The following is a 14,581-nucleotide window of genomic DNA, read 5'->3' as shown; positions in this document are numbered from 1 at the left end:
TGCTCCCGACTACAGGATTTGAACAATATCTTCACCACTCCCCACATACGACTCTGTTCTCAAGCTTGAAGAGAGCCAGAGCAACCAAGGCCAATTTCAGGGATGGCCGAGTCATGTTAAAGGCTGGCAGTGGCACAGGTCCATGAACACTGAAGACAAACACCAGGCAGGGCTCACACCCACGGCTAACAGGAAAGACAGTCTTCCCTGCACAGGAGGGCACACCACAGCAGCAACGGTGACTACATGTGCTGCGGACATGCCGCAGTACTGACAGGAACGCAGTAGCACGTAGGCAGGCACACAAGGCAGATGGTACCTCACTTCCCGGCCTCACCTGCCAGGATCCTGGACTTCCGGCCCCGCCCCAGCCTGCCTGGCTGGAGGGAGGCCAGCCCGAGGCAGGCAGGCAGGCGGCTGCTCTAAAGGAAGCCTACTCCTACAGCCCCTCATCCCCGTCTCTACCCCTCACTGCGTCCAAGGATAGCCTCGGTAGCTGTCGTCAGCACCAAAGCCCCCCCACGTAGCCATGCAGCACAGCCAGGGGGGCAGCCAGGCACAACGTGTGATCTGCAAGAGGCATGGGATGAGCATGCTCACTTACACAGCCGGCACTCGGGACCACCGCGCAGCTAGACAGAGCAGCCACATGCAGATGGGCAGGAGAGAGCAATGAGAAAGAGTGTTAGCAGGCCAGGCCCACAACGCCTCCAGTCACAGCCACACAACGGGCAGCCACGTTCAGGGAGCCCTGTGGGACACTCTATGGAGGTCGGAACTCAGAAGGTAAGGCCCACCTGCTGCAGAGGTACCAGGGAAGAGAAAGTACTGGAGACAGCTTGGACAGAAGGCGTCTGGTTTGCCTGCCCTCCTGGTGTAGCTCGCTGGCTGTCTGCACTGTGCGATGCCTCGCAACCTGACAGTCAGTCTTAACGTCTGACCAACTTCTCTCCAGCGGCCATCTTGCCCCCACCACGCCCTCTCTCAGGATGGTGAAAGCTCCTGCCCACCTGCACCAATCGCACACCAGCAGGAGTCTTCTCAACAGCCCCTCTCCTCCTTACATAGCTCGGCTCTGCAATACCCGCCCCAAAAAAAAGGCTTGCATTCTGAAGGTGCAGTGGTGATCACTGCGGGGTAACCGGACCATGAGCGCTCTGCCCTAAGCAATGAATTAATACAGAGTGGGGCCGGGTGCGGCGGTGGCACACACCTCTAACCCCGGCACTCAGGAGGCAGAGGCACGCAGATCTCTGCGAGTTTGAGGCCAGCCCGGTCTACAAAGCAAGCTCCAGGTCAGCTAAGGCTACCTGTTGAGACTCTCTCCCTCCCCGCCCCAAAAAAATAAAGATCACAACAACAACACATGGATGATTTCATGATTTGATGGCCTTATTCCTCCCCTCCTCCTTTCCCATCTTGCTCCCGGGCTGCCAGGAAACGATTCACTGAACCTTCTCTACCATGATACAACAATGGGGGCCAAGCCACCACGGGGACCAAAATCTCCGAAACGATGAACCAAAGTGCATCTCTCCTCCTCAAACTGTTCCCGGGAGGTGAAATCTCACAGAGAAGGGCGAGCTAACAAACATGTCCCCTCCAGCAACTTTCAACTTTGACCCTGCCCTGTGCAAGATCAGTCGTTCCCTGCAGACCTCACTTCCATCACTTCCAACAGCTATCTCCTCCGACGTCCCCCCTGCTTCCTCCCAAGTGCTCAGACCCAGGGCTGAGCTGCTTGAACAAGCCAAACAGTGCCACCGACACATAGACTCCAGAAGCATCTGAGGCCCATACGAGGGACCAGGCAGGCAAAGCCTCCAGAAGAAATTCTCACTCCTGTGGACCCTGGCCTCATTGAGCCACCTTGGCTTTGGGGCAAAATGGAGGGGACAGGAGAGGTGAGGTGGTAAGGTCCTCGGGGAGGTGTTGCTAAAGGCAGAGTTGTGAGGTCAGATTGTGGTCATTTCCCCAGAAACCACGCTGACCCTAGCCTGAGCACCTGCATCACAGAACAGACCTCTAGGCACGACCTACCCCAACGGTTAGGGTTTCAGCAGCTGAACTGGAGGGCACAAGACAGCCGTAAGGCAGTGCGGTGGGGCAGTTCTGGGCCCAAAAGATCTAAGCCAGGACAAGTAGCTATTCCTGTCTGAATGGCACCAAAGCCTGCCTTCCTGGCAGGGGTGACCTGGAGGCCTGGGCTGAGGGCAGCCCAGTCTCAGAGGAGACTGGGAGTTGAGAGAAAGCCAGTCATATCCCTCAAAGACTCCACCAGTGTTGCTGATGTTGGGAGGCCCAGGGGGAAGGCCTAAGGAAGGGTATTGTACAGGAAGGGGAGACCAAGGTATCAGTGTCTGTTCCTTGACACCATCTTGGGGAAGAGCACTACCCACGTTGTCCCAGGGCAGAAACCCTAGAAGTGTGCAAATCTGATTTTAACATGTTTATGCATGTTAAACATGTTTAACGTCAACATATCTCTGCATACTCTTGGCTGTTGCCACCACTGGTGACTGGCCAATCACATTCTTCTCAGGTTGCGTCCACCACGAGGTCACCTCATAGCATCCATTACCCTCCAAAGTGCTTCTGGCTGGCACTCCCTCTAAGACATTCGATCTTGCCCCAGGAACTCGAAGCCACTGAGACCTGGCCTTTGCTCCTGGCAGTCACCAAGGCAGTACGCCGGGGTCCCTTCGGAAGAGGCTTTCCCTCAGCTTCCTCCCTCCTGGATAGCTTCTCCACCCCACCCTCTTTGTTGGTCTGCACCTTCTCAGCCCATGTCATCTACCCATTGTTTGCTATGACTAACAAGCCCAGGAATGACGTGTGCCCACTGGTGCATTCTGAGCTCAAGGTTTCCACTGGGATCTCCTAACATCTTTTTTTTTCTTTTTTTCAGAGCTGGGGACCGAACCCAGGGCCTTGTGCTTGCTAGGCAAGCGCTCTACCACTGAGCTAAATCCCCAACCCCCGACATCTTTTAACATACAGGATGTTCAACCCTGCCTCAGTGGGCAACACCCACAAAAGGACTGGAACTCCCTTACCTTTTCAGCTCTGAGGAATGTCATCAATTCCTCCCATTAACCCAAGTCTTCCTGGTCCCCTGAGTCCAGGACCCTCGTAGCCTCAGCGTCTTTCACCACCTACCCTCCTTCCTTTGTTCCTTTCCTTCTCTTCTCTTCTACTCTCCCTGCCCCCTTTTCTCTGCTAGGGACAGAGCCCAGGCCTCATGCATACCAGGCAAGCCCTCTAACCACTGGGCTACATCCTGGCCCTTCACTTCCTCCTGGGACTCCCTTACCTCAGTCAGCCCACTGGTGCCAACAGTCAAGAAAAGGTCCCTTCATACTCAAGCCTGGCTTCTACATCAGGGTTACCTCCTTCGCACTCATGTGGGTCAGACCTAGGCCTGTGGCCTTTGGCAACTCGGAGGCCTTTTTACAGGACAATTCTCAGTAGGAACACAGACCAGGCAGGGCTCTGAAGCTTCTGCATGCGTCCCTTCTGCTGTCTTGGCCTCACTCCTCATTGCCTAGTCCCTAACACTAACGTGCCCCGTGTCCCCAAGTCTCCTCTTCTATGATCTCTCTCTGTTTCCCAGCAGAGTTTGGGGCTCTAACAAATGCACCTGCATATGACTTCATGCAAGTGCTCTGCAGGGACACGATACATCCTGTCCCCAGTATCCAACCGTACTCAAGAACCTAGGATTTGTCCAAACCCTTAACATGCAGGCAGGGCCTATATAGCAAACAGTCAGGACAGGGCTTTGTGGAGCAATCTGATTGGAAAGTAGGTCTCCTGTGAAATCTCGGCAGTGGCCTCAATAGGTCTAAAGAACAGGGCACACTCTGGCCACCCACACACAAACATGTGATAATTTTTTTTTAAATTTAAAGGCTCTGTGAAGTACTGCAGCAAATGTTTCCAAAGCCATTTCACCTTGTTTTTTTAAAAAAAAAAAAAAAAAAAGTGACGACCAGCCAGGTACGAAACTGAGTCGGCTGGCATGCCAGGACACAGCTGGGGAAACAGCACTTGGGAGGCAAAAGCAGGAGGGTTTATTTTAAACTGAATGCTAAGCCAAGCTACACAGTTCAATACCAACCTAAGCTCTGTGGACAAACTTTATCTCGGGGTGGCAAGACGGCTCAGATGGTGAAGGCCTGAGTTCAGTCCCTGGGACCCACAAAGTAACAGGAGTACTGACTCCCACAAGCCGTTCTCTGACTTCCACATGTACGCCATGCAGTGTGTATAATGTGCACACACACACACATACACACACACACACACACACACACACACGCACACGCACACACGCATACACTAAATTCAAGAAAAGAGAAAAAGCTCTCGTATCTCAATAAAACAAAGCAGAGGTAGCTCAGTGGTTGACCACTTGCTTAGTATGCTCAAGGCCTTGAGTCCCACCCCCACCACCCTTCCCCAGAAAGACCCCAAGAGCCAAAGCAAAACCGCGAGGTTGTGGGTTTCCAACCACGTGTAAGATTCAAGTCCAAACGTGAGACCCAGAAGACAAGTGGACCCAGAGATAGGCGCAGGTCACCAGGGACAGGCGCAGGTCGCATGAATGGCAGGCAGAGCTCCACCACAGGGGTGGAACCCAAGGCTGAGCTTTAAATGATGAACAAGATGCAGCCCAGGGCTCTCAGCAGGCAGAGACCTGCAAGCTGAAGTGAAAGGCGGGATCACAGACCTCAGCAGAGCACCAAGAATAATGTACCTTCCAGCTTCAACCAAAGCCCATCGACGGGCTCAGTGTACAGGAGTGGATCTACGAGTTACTGAGCTTTTTCCCATGAAGCACGGGGGAAGCTGAACTTGTCTTTGCAAAGCTGCCCCTGTGGCCGGATCGGATCATGGCCCAGCCTGAGGCATCTGCAGGGAGGTGAAGAAAGAACTCCATCCAGGGGAGAGAGAGATAATCGTGATAGGTAAGACTCAGGAACCATGCCCAGACCAGAGATGGGCCTCAGGGGTGTGACCTCTGCCAGGACAGGTCCTGGGAAGGACAGGGTGACACCTAGACACCAGAACTTCACAAGCTTTGGACAGTTCTCTAAGGGAAAGTCTCATTAGTGGTTTTTATCCCAAAGTTAAGACCCAAGTGCTAGGTTCCAGCCCCCACCGGCTACAAAGCCAGAGAGAGCTGAGGCACAGCCCCAACAGGCATCAAAGTAAGGGTGCCCACAAAGACCAGACAAAAGACCAGGTCTGAAATAAGCTACACATACACAAAGTCACAAGTGCCCCCATGCCTGCAGCCAGAAACGAAAGCACTGTGGTAGGCGGCAGGACACAGTCCAGATGGCCACTGTTTCATCCAGGTACGAGGATGTGACAGCTCACACTAAGGAGATAGGTAGGAGGATCAAAGCCAGCCCAGACTGCAGAGCCAGACCCTTTCTCCAAAACAACCACCAAAAGCCCAAAATGGGGAAGAAGAGTGAGTGGGAACGGAACAAGAAACACAGAGGCAAATGGAAGGACAGGGTGCAAGGTACTTCAGCGAAGCTAAAATGACATTCGGTAAAGTCACTTACATACTGAAGATGTGCGGTAGCTAAGACAGTACAGAAAACGGCTACCTCTGCAACGTGAAATCCCTGAGCACAAATGGAGCGTTACCACAAGGTGCTGCCAGAGGCACAGTAGATCTGCACTTCCATGGAATCTGCCTCCGGGCACAGCGCTTGCACTAAGCCTACTCCGCTTGTTGCCTTAATACGTGTTATTAAGGCTAGGTAATATGCTCTGTGCTTTAAGTGACCTTCCATCGAGCAAAGAGGCAGAAAGAAAGAAAGAAAGAAAGAAAGAAAGAAAGAAAGAAAGAAAGAGAGAGAGAGAGAGAAAGAGAGAGAGAAAGAAAGAAAGGAAGGAAGGAAGAGAGAGAAGGAAGAGAGAAGGGAGGGAGGGAGGGAGGGAAGGAGGAAGGGAGGGAGGGAGGGAAGAGAGATCGAGAGAGAGAGAGAGAGAGAGAGAGAGAGAGAGAGAGAAAGAAGGGAAGGGAGGGAGGGAGGGAGGGAGGGAGGGAGGGAGGGAGGGAGGGGGGACTGGTGATGGGGAAAAGACAAAGAAGGAAGAAAATGGTCGAGTGAGGTTGAAATGGGATGCCTCTATCTTTGAAGACCCAGTTCTGTGGCTGGTCCGTAGCTCCGCCCACTGTAAGGGTGTCATCATCACCACAGTACTGGAAAGGGCTTTCAGACTTAAAAGATGGAGGAGGCCAAAAGGGGAGAAAGTCCAAGAACCGGTCACTAGAAGGACAGGAATATCCCTGGACCTCTCAGAGAGCAATGTGAGCGCCTTAAGCTCCCGCTTGTCTACTGGACCCTAAACTGGAAGGCTGCAAACCGGGCAAGGCCCTCTGAGTAAGACCTGAAGTCTTTACTTAAGCTGTGCGCTGCTCACTACGCTGTGAACTCTGTCCTCCACAACAGTCAGCGAAGAGCATCTAGGAAATGAGAGGGGAGTCAGGAGTGGTAACCCACCCAAACCAGAACAGGAGAACCCTGGGGCAGAGGCAGAAGCAGCTTGAGGAACCCAGACAAGAGGCTGGCCACGAACCGGTCAGCTGTCACCAGAACCCATGCGTGCCGTCCACATGGAAGCCCTGGGGAAGGCTGCGGAGAAAGGGCCTGAAGGACCAACCCAGTACTCTGGCAGCTTCAGCCTACAAAGTCTAACAACCCTAGTAGCACCCAGACCTCCTCCGTCATCTCCCTCTTCTCCATCACCACAGGGAGGGAGGGGATGAGGCAAACAAGACAAGAAAGAAAAAGTAGGCGAGAGAAGATGGTGTGATTTCCAACTCTTCCGATGGAGCTTTATGCATCAAATTCAGGATTCTGTGCTGCCACAATACAATGTTTCTAGGGCAGAACGTAAGAAATTTGTATCAAGTCCCTAAAGAAAAGGAACCAATGTACTCTGGCCTGAAAAAGAATCAAGGGAGGAGGCTGCTCCAGGAGAGGCGACGTCAGCCATATGGGGCAGCCATATGGGGCAGCCGTACTATCAGAAACAGAACCAACATGGAGCCACAGGGCAGTAGACTCGGGGTCAAACAGCTGGTAAGAGGGACCGTGGCTCCAGAGAACAAGGTGAGACGATCCTCAGCAAAGGGCAAGGGCAGCTTGAGTTAGAAGCTGGAATACAAAGTTGCAAGCCTGTGGCAGGGCCTCCAGCAGGTCCTGGGTGGTCTCATGACATACCTGGGTCTCACAGGTACCCAGTCCCACTGCCTGCACCAAAAGGGATCCACAGAGCATCTGCACTAAAGAGCCTTCTACCTCAGACTGCAAAGCAAAACCAGACAAAGATGATAAAATAAAAGAAAAAAAAGGTGGACAGGGAGAACCCATGCCATGGATAGATGAGAGATGGGACAGAATGAGGAAGAACAGTGGGAAGCCTGTAGATGAACAAAAGGAACAGAAGACAGGGGGACGGGCCCCTCCCCACATCACCCTGCTCACCGAGCTGCTGCAATGGGCGACTTCTTAGCAGGGTCCAGCAGGCTACCCAGGCCACCAACTGGTTCCTCCCCCAAGGAGCGAGTGTCTTTATTCAGCTGCTGCAGACGGGAGCTGAGCTCACTGATCACAGTTGGTTTGTCATCCTCAGGCCCAGGGAGCCCCCGACTCTCCACGGGGTCCCCCCACAGCTTGGACCTTCTCTGGAAGAGGTAGCGAGGGCGGGCAGGCCCAGCAGCAGAAGTCAACCCAGTAGAGGTGGCATGGTGCTGCTGGGCCATGAGCTCACTGTCCGAGGATTGCTTCAGCAGCGGGTCCCTGAAGGTCACCGGCCCCTTCCCCAGCGGGGACTTGAGTTTGGGCTTGGGAGGCACTGGTGGCTTCTCGAGTAGAAAAGTGTGTCCATCGGCAAAGGAGGTGTGGGTGTCAGTGAGTTCTCCACTCTCCGAGCTCAGGGTGGACATGCTGGACACTGTGGAAATGGTGCTTGTGGTCTCCAGGTGGGGGTCACTGGAGCTTCGAGTGTCGGCCTCCTCTACTCCAGAGTCAGCTGCAGACTCAGGGGCAGGGGGCAGCTCGCTGCTGGGCTTCCCTGAGGCCGGGCTGGGTACCGTGGTGGGCAAGGGGCCCGGTCCTGGGGGTGGGGTGGCCAGCAGGATCCCATTGGCAAACTCTTCAGGGGGTGGCACTAGCCCAATGCGGGCCAGCTCCTCTCTGGTCTCCTCATCGCTGGAGGACAGCTGAGCAGGTGGCAGGTTCACAGCGAATACCAGCTCTGGCTCCTCCTCTGAGCTGCCTTGGCCTGGCCCGGGATCTGCTGGGATGCTGCCAGGGGGCTGGGCTCGTGGGCTTGGCATGGGCTCTGCCACAGCTGCTGCCTGCATGGGGGTTGGGGCCAGCTCCGGAGTACCCGGGCGCTCCTCTTCAGCCCCCAGCCTGTTGGGCTCCTGTCCATTGCTGGTGGCATGCACAACAATGAGGCCAGCTGGCCGTTGCAAGGACGTGTCCAAGACGCTGAGGATCATGGATTTCTTGTCCTCTGGTGACTTCCGCTCTTCCCGAGTGGGCTTCTCTGCCTCTCTGCGAGCAGGCACTGGAATCCAGGCTGGACTCCGAGGGGAGAAGGCTGGGGAGGCCAAGGGTCCTCTCTCGGAGTCTCGGGTTTGCACATCCACAAAGAGGGGTCCAGGGCGGTCAGCATCAGGACTGTGCACGGGTGTGGGGGACCGGGAAGGTGTTTGCGAGGCCAGAGCCCGCTCTCGGGCAGCCAGAGCAAGAGCTAGGGGTGAGCTAGGATCCAAGGGTTTGCCAGTAAGAGGATGGATGAAGGTGGAGCCTGAGGGCCCAAGGCTGGGACCACCGACCAATGGCTTCAGAGCAGAGACAGGGGAGGGGAGCAGCAAATCTCGGCCAGTGGTGGCGCCTGTCCCCAGGAGGCGCTCATCAATGGAGCGGGAGGGCTGTAGGGATGGCAGATCCGCGCTGGGAGGGCTGCCCTCGATGGCACCCACAGACAGGAACACAGTGGAACGGCGTCGCTCCTCCAGGCGCCGCTCCTTGACTGGGCCAGGGCTAGGGCCGCCAAAGGTGAGCCCCAGGCCTTCTCCAGAGCTGTAGTCAAGGCCGCCCGGTCGGGGCCCGCGGTGCGTTGGGGAGGGTTCTCGTGCAAAGCTTCCACCCACTGGTCCCGGGCTACCCACGGCCAACGCCGCGCGCTCCTGAGCGTCCTCCACCTGAAGCTGCTTCACCAGCGGACTCTTGCGGCGCTGCGGTTTCGACGGAGCAAAGAGGCTGGCACTGAAGGCGCCCAGGTTGGCATAGGGACTATCAGGGCCTGACGGCCGAGGCCGGCGCTTGGGGCGCTCAGGCGGTGTGGCTGCAGGCGCAGGCCGGGGTACATCGCCCACTTCTGGCGCAGAGTCCTGCAATATGATCATGGAGCGTGCACGCTTCTGGCGCTCAGGGTAGGGCAGCGGGCCCAGAGGTGTGCCAGAATCATACAGGCCAGCTGCCCCTGCACCCAGACGAGCCTCCAGGCCTGGCTTGAAGCTGGAGCGCACAGTGTCATAGGCCCGGCCCGGTGGTGGTGGCGGTGGTGAGAAGGTGGGGGGTGGCCCGGAGTCGAAGTAGTAGGGCGCGGGTGGGGGTGGCGGGGCGGTCTGCGGTGGGGGCGGAATGCCTCGGCCTTCACGCACTGTGTCTTGCATTGATGTGCTGCGTGGGAAACGCCCTTCCAGTAGGGATGCCAGCTTCTCATCCTCCCCTGGAGACGGAGGGGCCAGGTAAGTCTGGCAAGGATGCTGGCCATAGAAAGACTTCTCTGGACCCAGCGCCACTGGCTAGTCCTATCCTCCACCCCAGAGTGGCCACAGCCCCACCAAGGAAGATGGGATCAGGGTCCATGAAAGGCGAAGGGAGACAGCAAGAGCTCTGAGCAGGACACCCACACTCCATACCAAGTCCTGTTGCAGGTAGGGAGAGCTCTGATGGAAGGTTCTGGAGGGACCCCACCCACAGGGCGGAGGGCTGCTCCTACAAGGATCTGGGACAGGACCCAAACTCTGACTGCCTGAACTGAAGCCAAGATCTCCCCAAGCCCTGTGGGCACCGAGCAGGCCATGTGAAGACACCAGAAGGGTACAGCCAGCCCCCTAAAACTACTGAAGGGGACTTAGGGGCCGCTTAGGGATTTCCCATCAAGGACAAGCAGCTCAGAAACATTCACACTGATGGCAACCAGAGGTGGGAAGAAAGGTGGTCAGAAAGGACACCCCCCACACACACACTGAAAGCAAAACATCAATGAAGGGATGCAGGAGAGCAGACTCGTGCATCTGCAAGAACTGACACTGATAGCCAGGGTAGGAGGCTGGGAAAGAAGCCTCACTGTTTCCATGGAGAGACCCTCATGGATGGACCTGCAGGAAACTAGGAAGTTGGTACCCTAGCCAGAGGCTGAAAGTTAGAGCACCTGAGGGGAGGATGATGGAAGGAAGAATGGATGGGTAACTAAATTGGAATTGAGGGTCGAGCACACAAGGCATGTTCCAGTTTCACCCTACGGTCTTATGTCACCCCAGGCTGGGGTATAAGCACCACTGGGGCCCGTCTCTTATAAGCTACGCTTCCCTGGAAAACGAACCCCCATCCTCTTGTCTAGAGATGTCACTAGATCCTTATAGACCCTCCCGTGTCATTTCAGACAGAGGGTAGACACCCGTGCAGAGCACTACACAGTGAGGCTTGGAAATGCCCACTGGCCCGACCAAGGAGTAGAAGACAGGCGTAGCGGTGACACACTGTGTCTCTGGCTCTGTTGCCTCAGGACTAGCAAGGCTAGGTGAGTTGCGAACTTGGGCTTGAATTCCAGCTTCACTCAAGTCGCCTTTAGGAGTCTGTTTCTCCGCAGGACCTCACTTGCCCCTGTCACGGAGCAATTTACAGATTACAACTCCAGGCTGCAGGCGGCAACACCACGAAAGATGACAGAGGTCATTACCGGTATTTTAAGGTCTGCCTAGCTGCTGCCCTTGGTGCCCCCTCCTGATGCCATTCCTCCTCAGCACAGGAACGTGTACTGAACATTCACAAGTCTGTGCACTAGGTGAAGCCATGTAGGAAGAACTCGCACAGACCTCAAGGTTACAGAAGGCAGGAATGATGCGTGACAGTAAAAGAGGGGGTGGAATTTAATACCAATGGCATGGTAGGTTGCGCCTCAGGATAAAAAAAAAAATCACCTGCGACACACAGAACAGGGGTCTGTGCTGTCACCAGACTAAAGAAAGGTCCTCTCCATCTGCAACAGGAATGTTTAAGGAGAAAGCTGAGCTGTCCTCACTGGCTATCTCCATGTTTGCAGACTCTAGTCCTGAGATTCCAAAAGCATATTACAGGCCCAGGGACACAGAGCCCAAACCTGAGGTGGGTGTCCAAGGAGCCTCACAACTCGGCCAATGCTCTTGCTGGCACACGGGAACTAACGTTGAGCACATGCTAGCCCGCTGATCAGCTGTGTTCAGGTGGGAGGAACTGGCAGGCCTGCCAAGGAGCTTGAGGCTTATACAACAAGTCCACAGGCCTGGATCTACGGTAGTCAGCTCTGGGAAAGACCATCCGGGAAGAGTGAGGGCCGAGAGGCAACGACAGATGTGGAAAGACTCGTGCCACAGAGAGGCAGCAGCAGATACCCGAGATGAAGCAGGGCAGGGCTGATGCTCTGGAGACCCGAGACAACAGGAACCCACACAGGACCGGCTGGAGGAACATGGGGTTATAAATATGCTATAGAAAGCTTCCTTTGCCAGAGAAATAGGCTAGAAAACAGACCCGTGGCAAGAGGACACGGGGAAAACCAAGCTGAGGACCGGGTACAAGAAAAGCCTGCTTGCTATAAGACTTGTAAGGCACGAAATAAAGAAGCCACGGAGGGCGTCCGGAATGCCTGGAAGAACATAAGGTATCATCTCTTGGTTCCACAGTAACTGCAGTCTCACCAGCTGCCCTTCTCCATCCATCCACTAACGCAAGAATCACTGTTAGCCCATGAAGGACTCTGCCACATATACACCCGTGTTTTTGCACACTGGCCTCTGTCACACATTTGCCCCAGGGTCCCCAGGAAATGTCCACTTGCCCCATGATTCTAAATATAACTGCTGATGTTCCTGTGTGTCTAGACCTCCCCGGTCAGTCTCCATTTATATGCGTACCTTGACACCCACATTATAACTGCCGAACTGACCTAGCTGTAGACATGTTGCCTTCCAATTGAGACCCAGATCCAGCCTAGGGCCAGCTGACTGTAAGCAGGAGTCCCGGGATGGGTAACAAGCACTCTTGGATAGCTGTTTGCTTAAGCCTGGATCCACTCTTAAAGAGGCAGGGCAGCTATGGGACTTTGGGGCAAGCCATTTTTAACTCTCATTAAGAAAGACCAATGATTCCCACCCCCATATGGTTACTTAGGGATTCAATGAGCCAGTGTGCGTATAAGCAGCTCGTGGCTACCCTGTCATTGGGCTGAGCAGGAGTTAACGCTGCTGTGGAACAGACGGTGAGTGTGGCAGGGTGTATTAGAACAGGTGGACAGATGTGTGGGTCAACGAGTCAAGGAGACCGGATACCCGAGAAACACGTCGACAGCAGGGCTTGTTAGAGATCCTGACCAGGGTCTGATAAAGCCCCACACGATGATGGACAGAAGAAAAGGAACCCGGGGACGCAGCCTGGGGTTGGCCCACTATTCAGATGTGCTGAACAAATGCAGCCAAGAAAGGAGGGGAGAGCAAGAACTCGCTCCCACAATGCTAGGAACTTCACATAGGAGGGAACAGAGAAACAAATGCAGGCTGAGGTCAGTGGGAAGGAAGCTGATGGTGCCTGCCAGGGGGGGATGCCCTGAGGCTACTGTTGACCCTAGCTCAGAGCAGCTTCAATCTGGCTGTGGAGAGACCCAGCTGCTTCAAATTCATGAGCATATGGAGACAAGAGAGCAATTACGGGTGACCTTTTGGGTCTGACCATGAAGGGACCAGGAGAGGATGCTACCTGGAGAGATGGAATAGGTTCAAGGAGAAGCGTGATTTTTAGCTTGAGAAACTGGACCTGCGCTCTGGCTGACAGGACAGGGAGGTGGCTGTGCTGGTGGCAGCTGCTGTCCATGCAAGGCAGAAATGACAGACAGGAAGAGAAGGACTAAAGGGGTGACCAAGGATGGGGAGCAGCAGATGGGAAAAGAATTTCAAAAGTGTCTTCCCACGACACACCTCTGGGTGGACGAACAAACCCAGATCCAAAAACAAAGTGGCATCCTTCGACTGTGCAGAGAGAGATGGGGTCCCCCAACCCTGAACCCACCCACCCCAGCCCAGCCATCCCTAACCCCAAGCAGTCCCTCAGCCCAGCCGTACCTACAGATTTGGTCCGTGGAATCCCCTTCCGCAGAGAGCCCGGCAGCTTCTCTGGGCCCGGGAGGCCCTGTCGCTCAAACAATGACTGTGGGGTCAGGGAGGGACATGGAAGTTCCAGGGCACTGGAGCCACCACGATCTCCCTCCAGCCCCACCCATTCTAAGCTAGACCAGATACCCCATACACCAGATACCCCGAAGGCATTGGTGTCCATGTTCACTTGGGGCCTGCAGTACACGGGCAGTGAAATGAACACACGATAGAAAGTTCAGACAGTCTGAACAGAGAGGGAGGAAGAATCCAGGGGTATCAGGTGGAATACGGACACCTTCCGGATAGGGACGTGCTGTGCCATAAGCTCAGCAGAGTTGGGGAGCCTCCTCACCCCAGAGCAACACAGAATCTGACTAAGGTCAGAAGCACTAAAAGCTACAACCACAGAAGCGCTGAATTATGGCCACTCTACGGGGTGAAATGGTCCCAAGTGTCTCCCAGAGAGGCCACGGAGAGCTCCACCTCCTCTGGAGAAGGGATCCAGATAAAGAACTCTTACCTCAGAAGAGAGGTGCATGACCCTCTGATCCCCAGGCCCGGACCTGACCATCCCAGAGCCCTGGCCCAAGGCTGGCTTACGCTGATCTCGGCAGGGGTAATCCTCCGGCTGGTGGGCCGCTGCTTGACAGTGGCTGCCCTGGAATCAGCGTCTGCAATGTCTGGCCTCAGCGTTGGTTCCGCAGCAACCGCCAGGATCTCATCCAACTTCTCTGCACGACCAAAGAGATGCCACCTCAGCCCCGGGGCTGCCACACCCACCTAGGCCAGCATCGTGGCACTGATAGGAGCCAACGAACCCTCCCCCCCTGGGTCTCTCACTGCCAGAGACCTAGATCTTACATCCCGTCTGTGCTCCTCAAAAACCCCAGGTCCCAGTTCCTTCACCAGCCAAACCCCATCCGTCCTTCGGAAGACACTGAGTATCTCTGCAGTCACTGCCAGTCCCATTCTCACACACACCACACACGCTCCCCTCAAAAGAGGGGTGGGGGAGTGGCACTTTTGCTTATCAAAAAAGAAAAAGAAATATGAGTCTCGGTTGTGTCACCGTCTCTCTCTAACGCCAGCGCCACCTCTTGCTTGCTGAGCTCCAGCCGAAGGAGA

At 55.2% G+C, this 14,581-nt stretch overlaps 1 protein-coding gene across 5 annotated transcripts in view; it reads right to left on the bottom strand.

Moving 5' to 3' along the window:
• Nucleotides 1-14,581, bottom strand: part of Shank3 (SH3 and multiple ankyrin repeat domains 3) — a 62,297-nt gene that overhangs the window by 2,875 nt on the left and 44,841 nt on the right. For 3 of the 5 annotated variants that reach the window (NM_021676.4, XM_087558860.1, XM_087558857.1), the window contains 3 exon segments: nt 7,515-9,774; nt 13,424-13,508; nt 14,057-14,187. In NM_021676.4, the coding sequence (NP_067708.2) occupies nt 7,515-9,774; nt 13,424-13,508; nt 14,057-14,187 (2,476 nt within the window). 5 annotated transcript variants of the gene reach the window in all.

This window comes from Rattus norvegicus, chromosome 7, assembly GCF_021556685.1.
Source record: "Rattus norvegicus strain SHRSP/BbbUtx chromosome 7, alternate assembly SHRSP_T2T, whole genome shotgun sequence".
NCBI classification, from domain to species: domain Eukaryota; kingdom Metazoa; phylum Chordata; class Mammalia; order Rodentia; family Muridae; genus Rattus; species Rattus norvegicus.
This window is presented reverse-complemented; position numbering and strand designations above follow the sequence as displayed.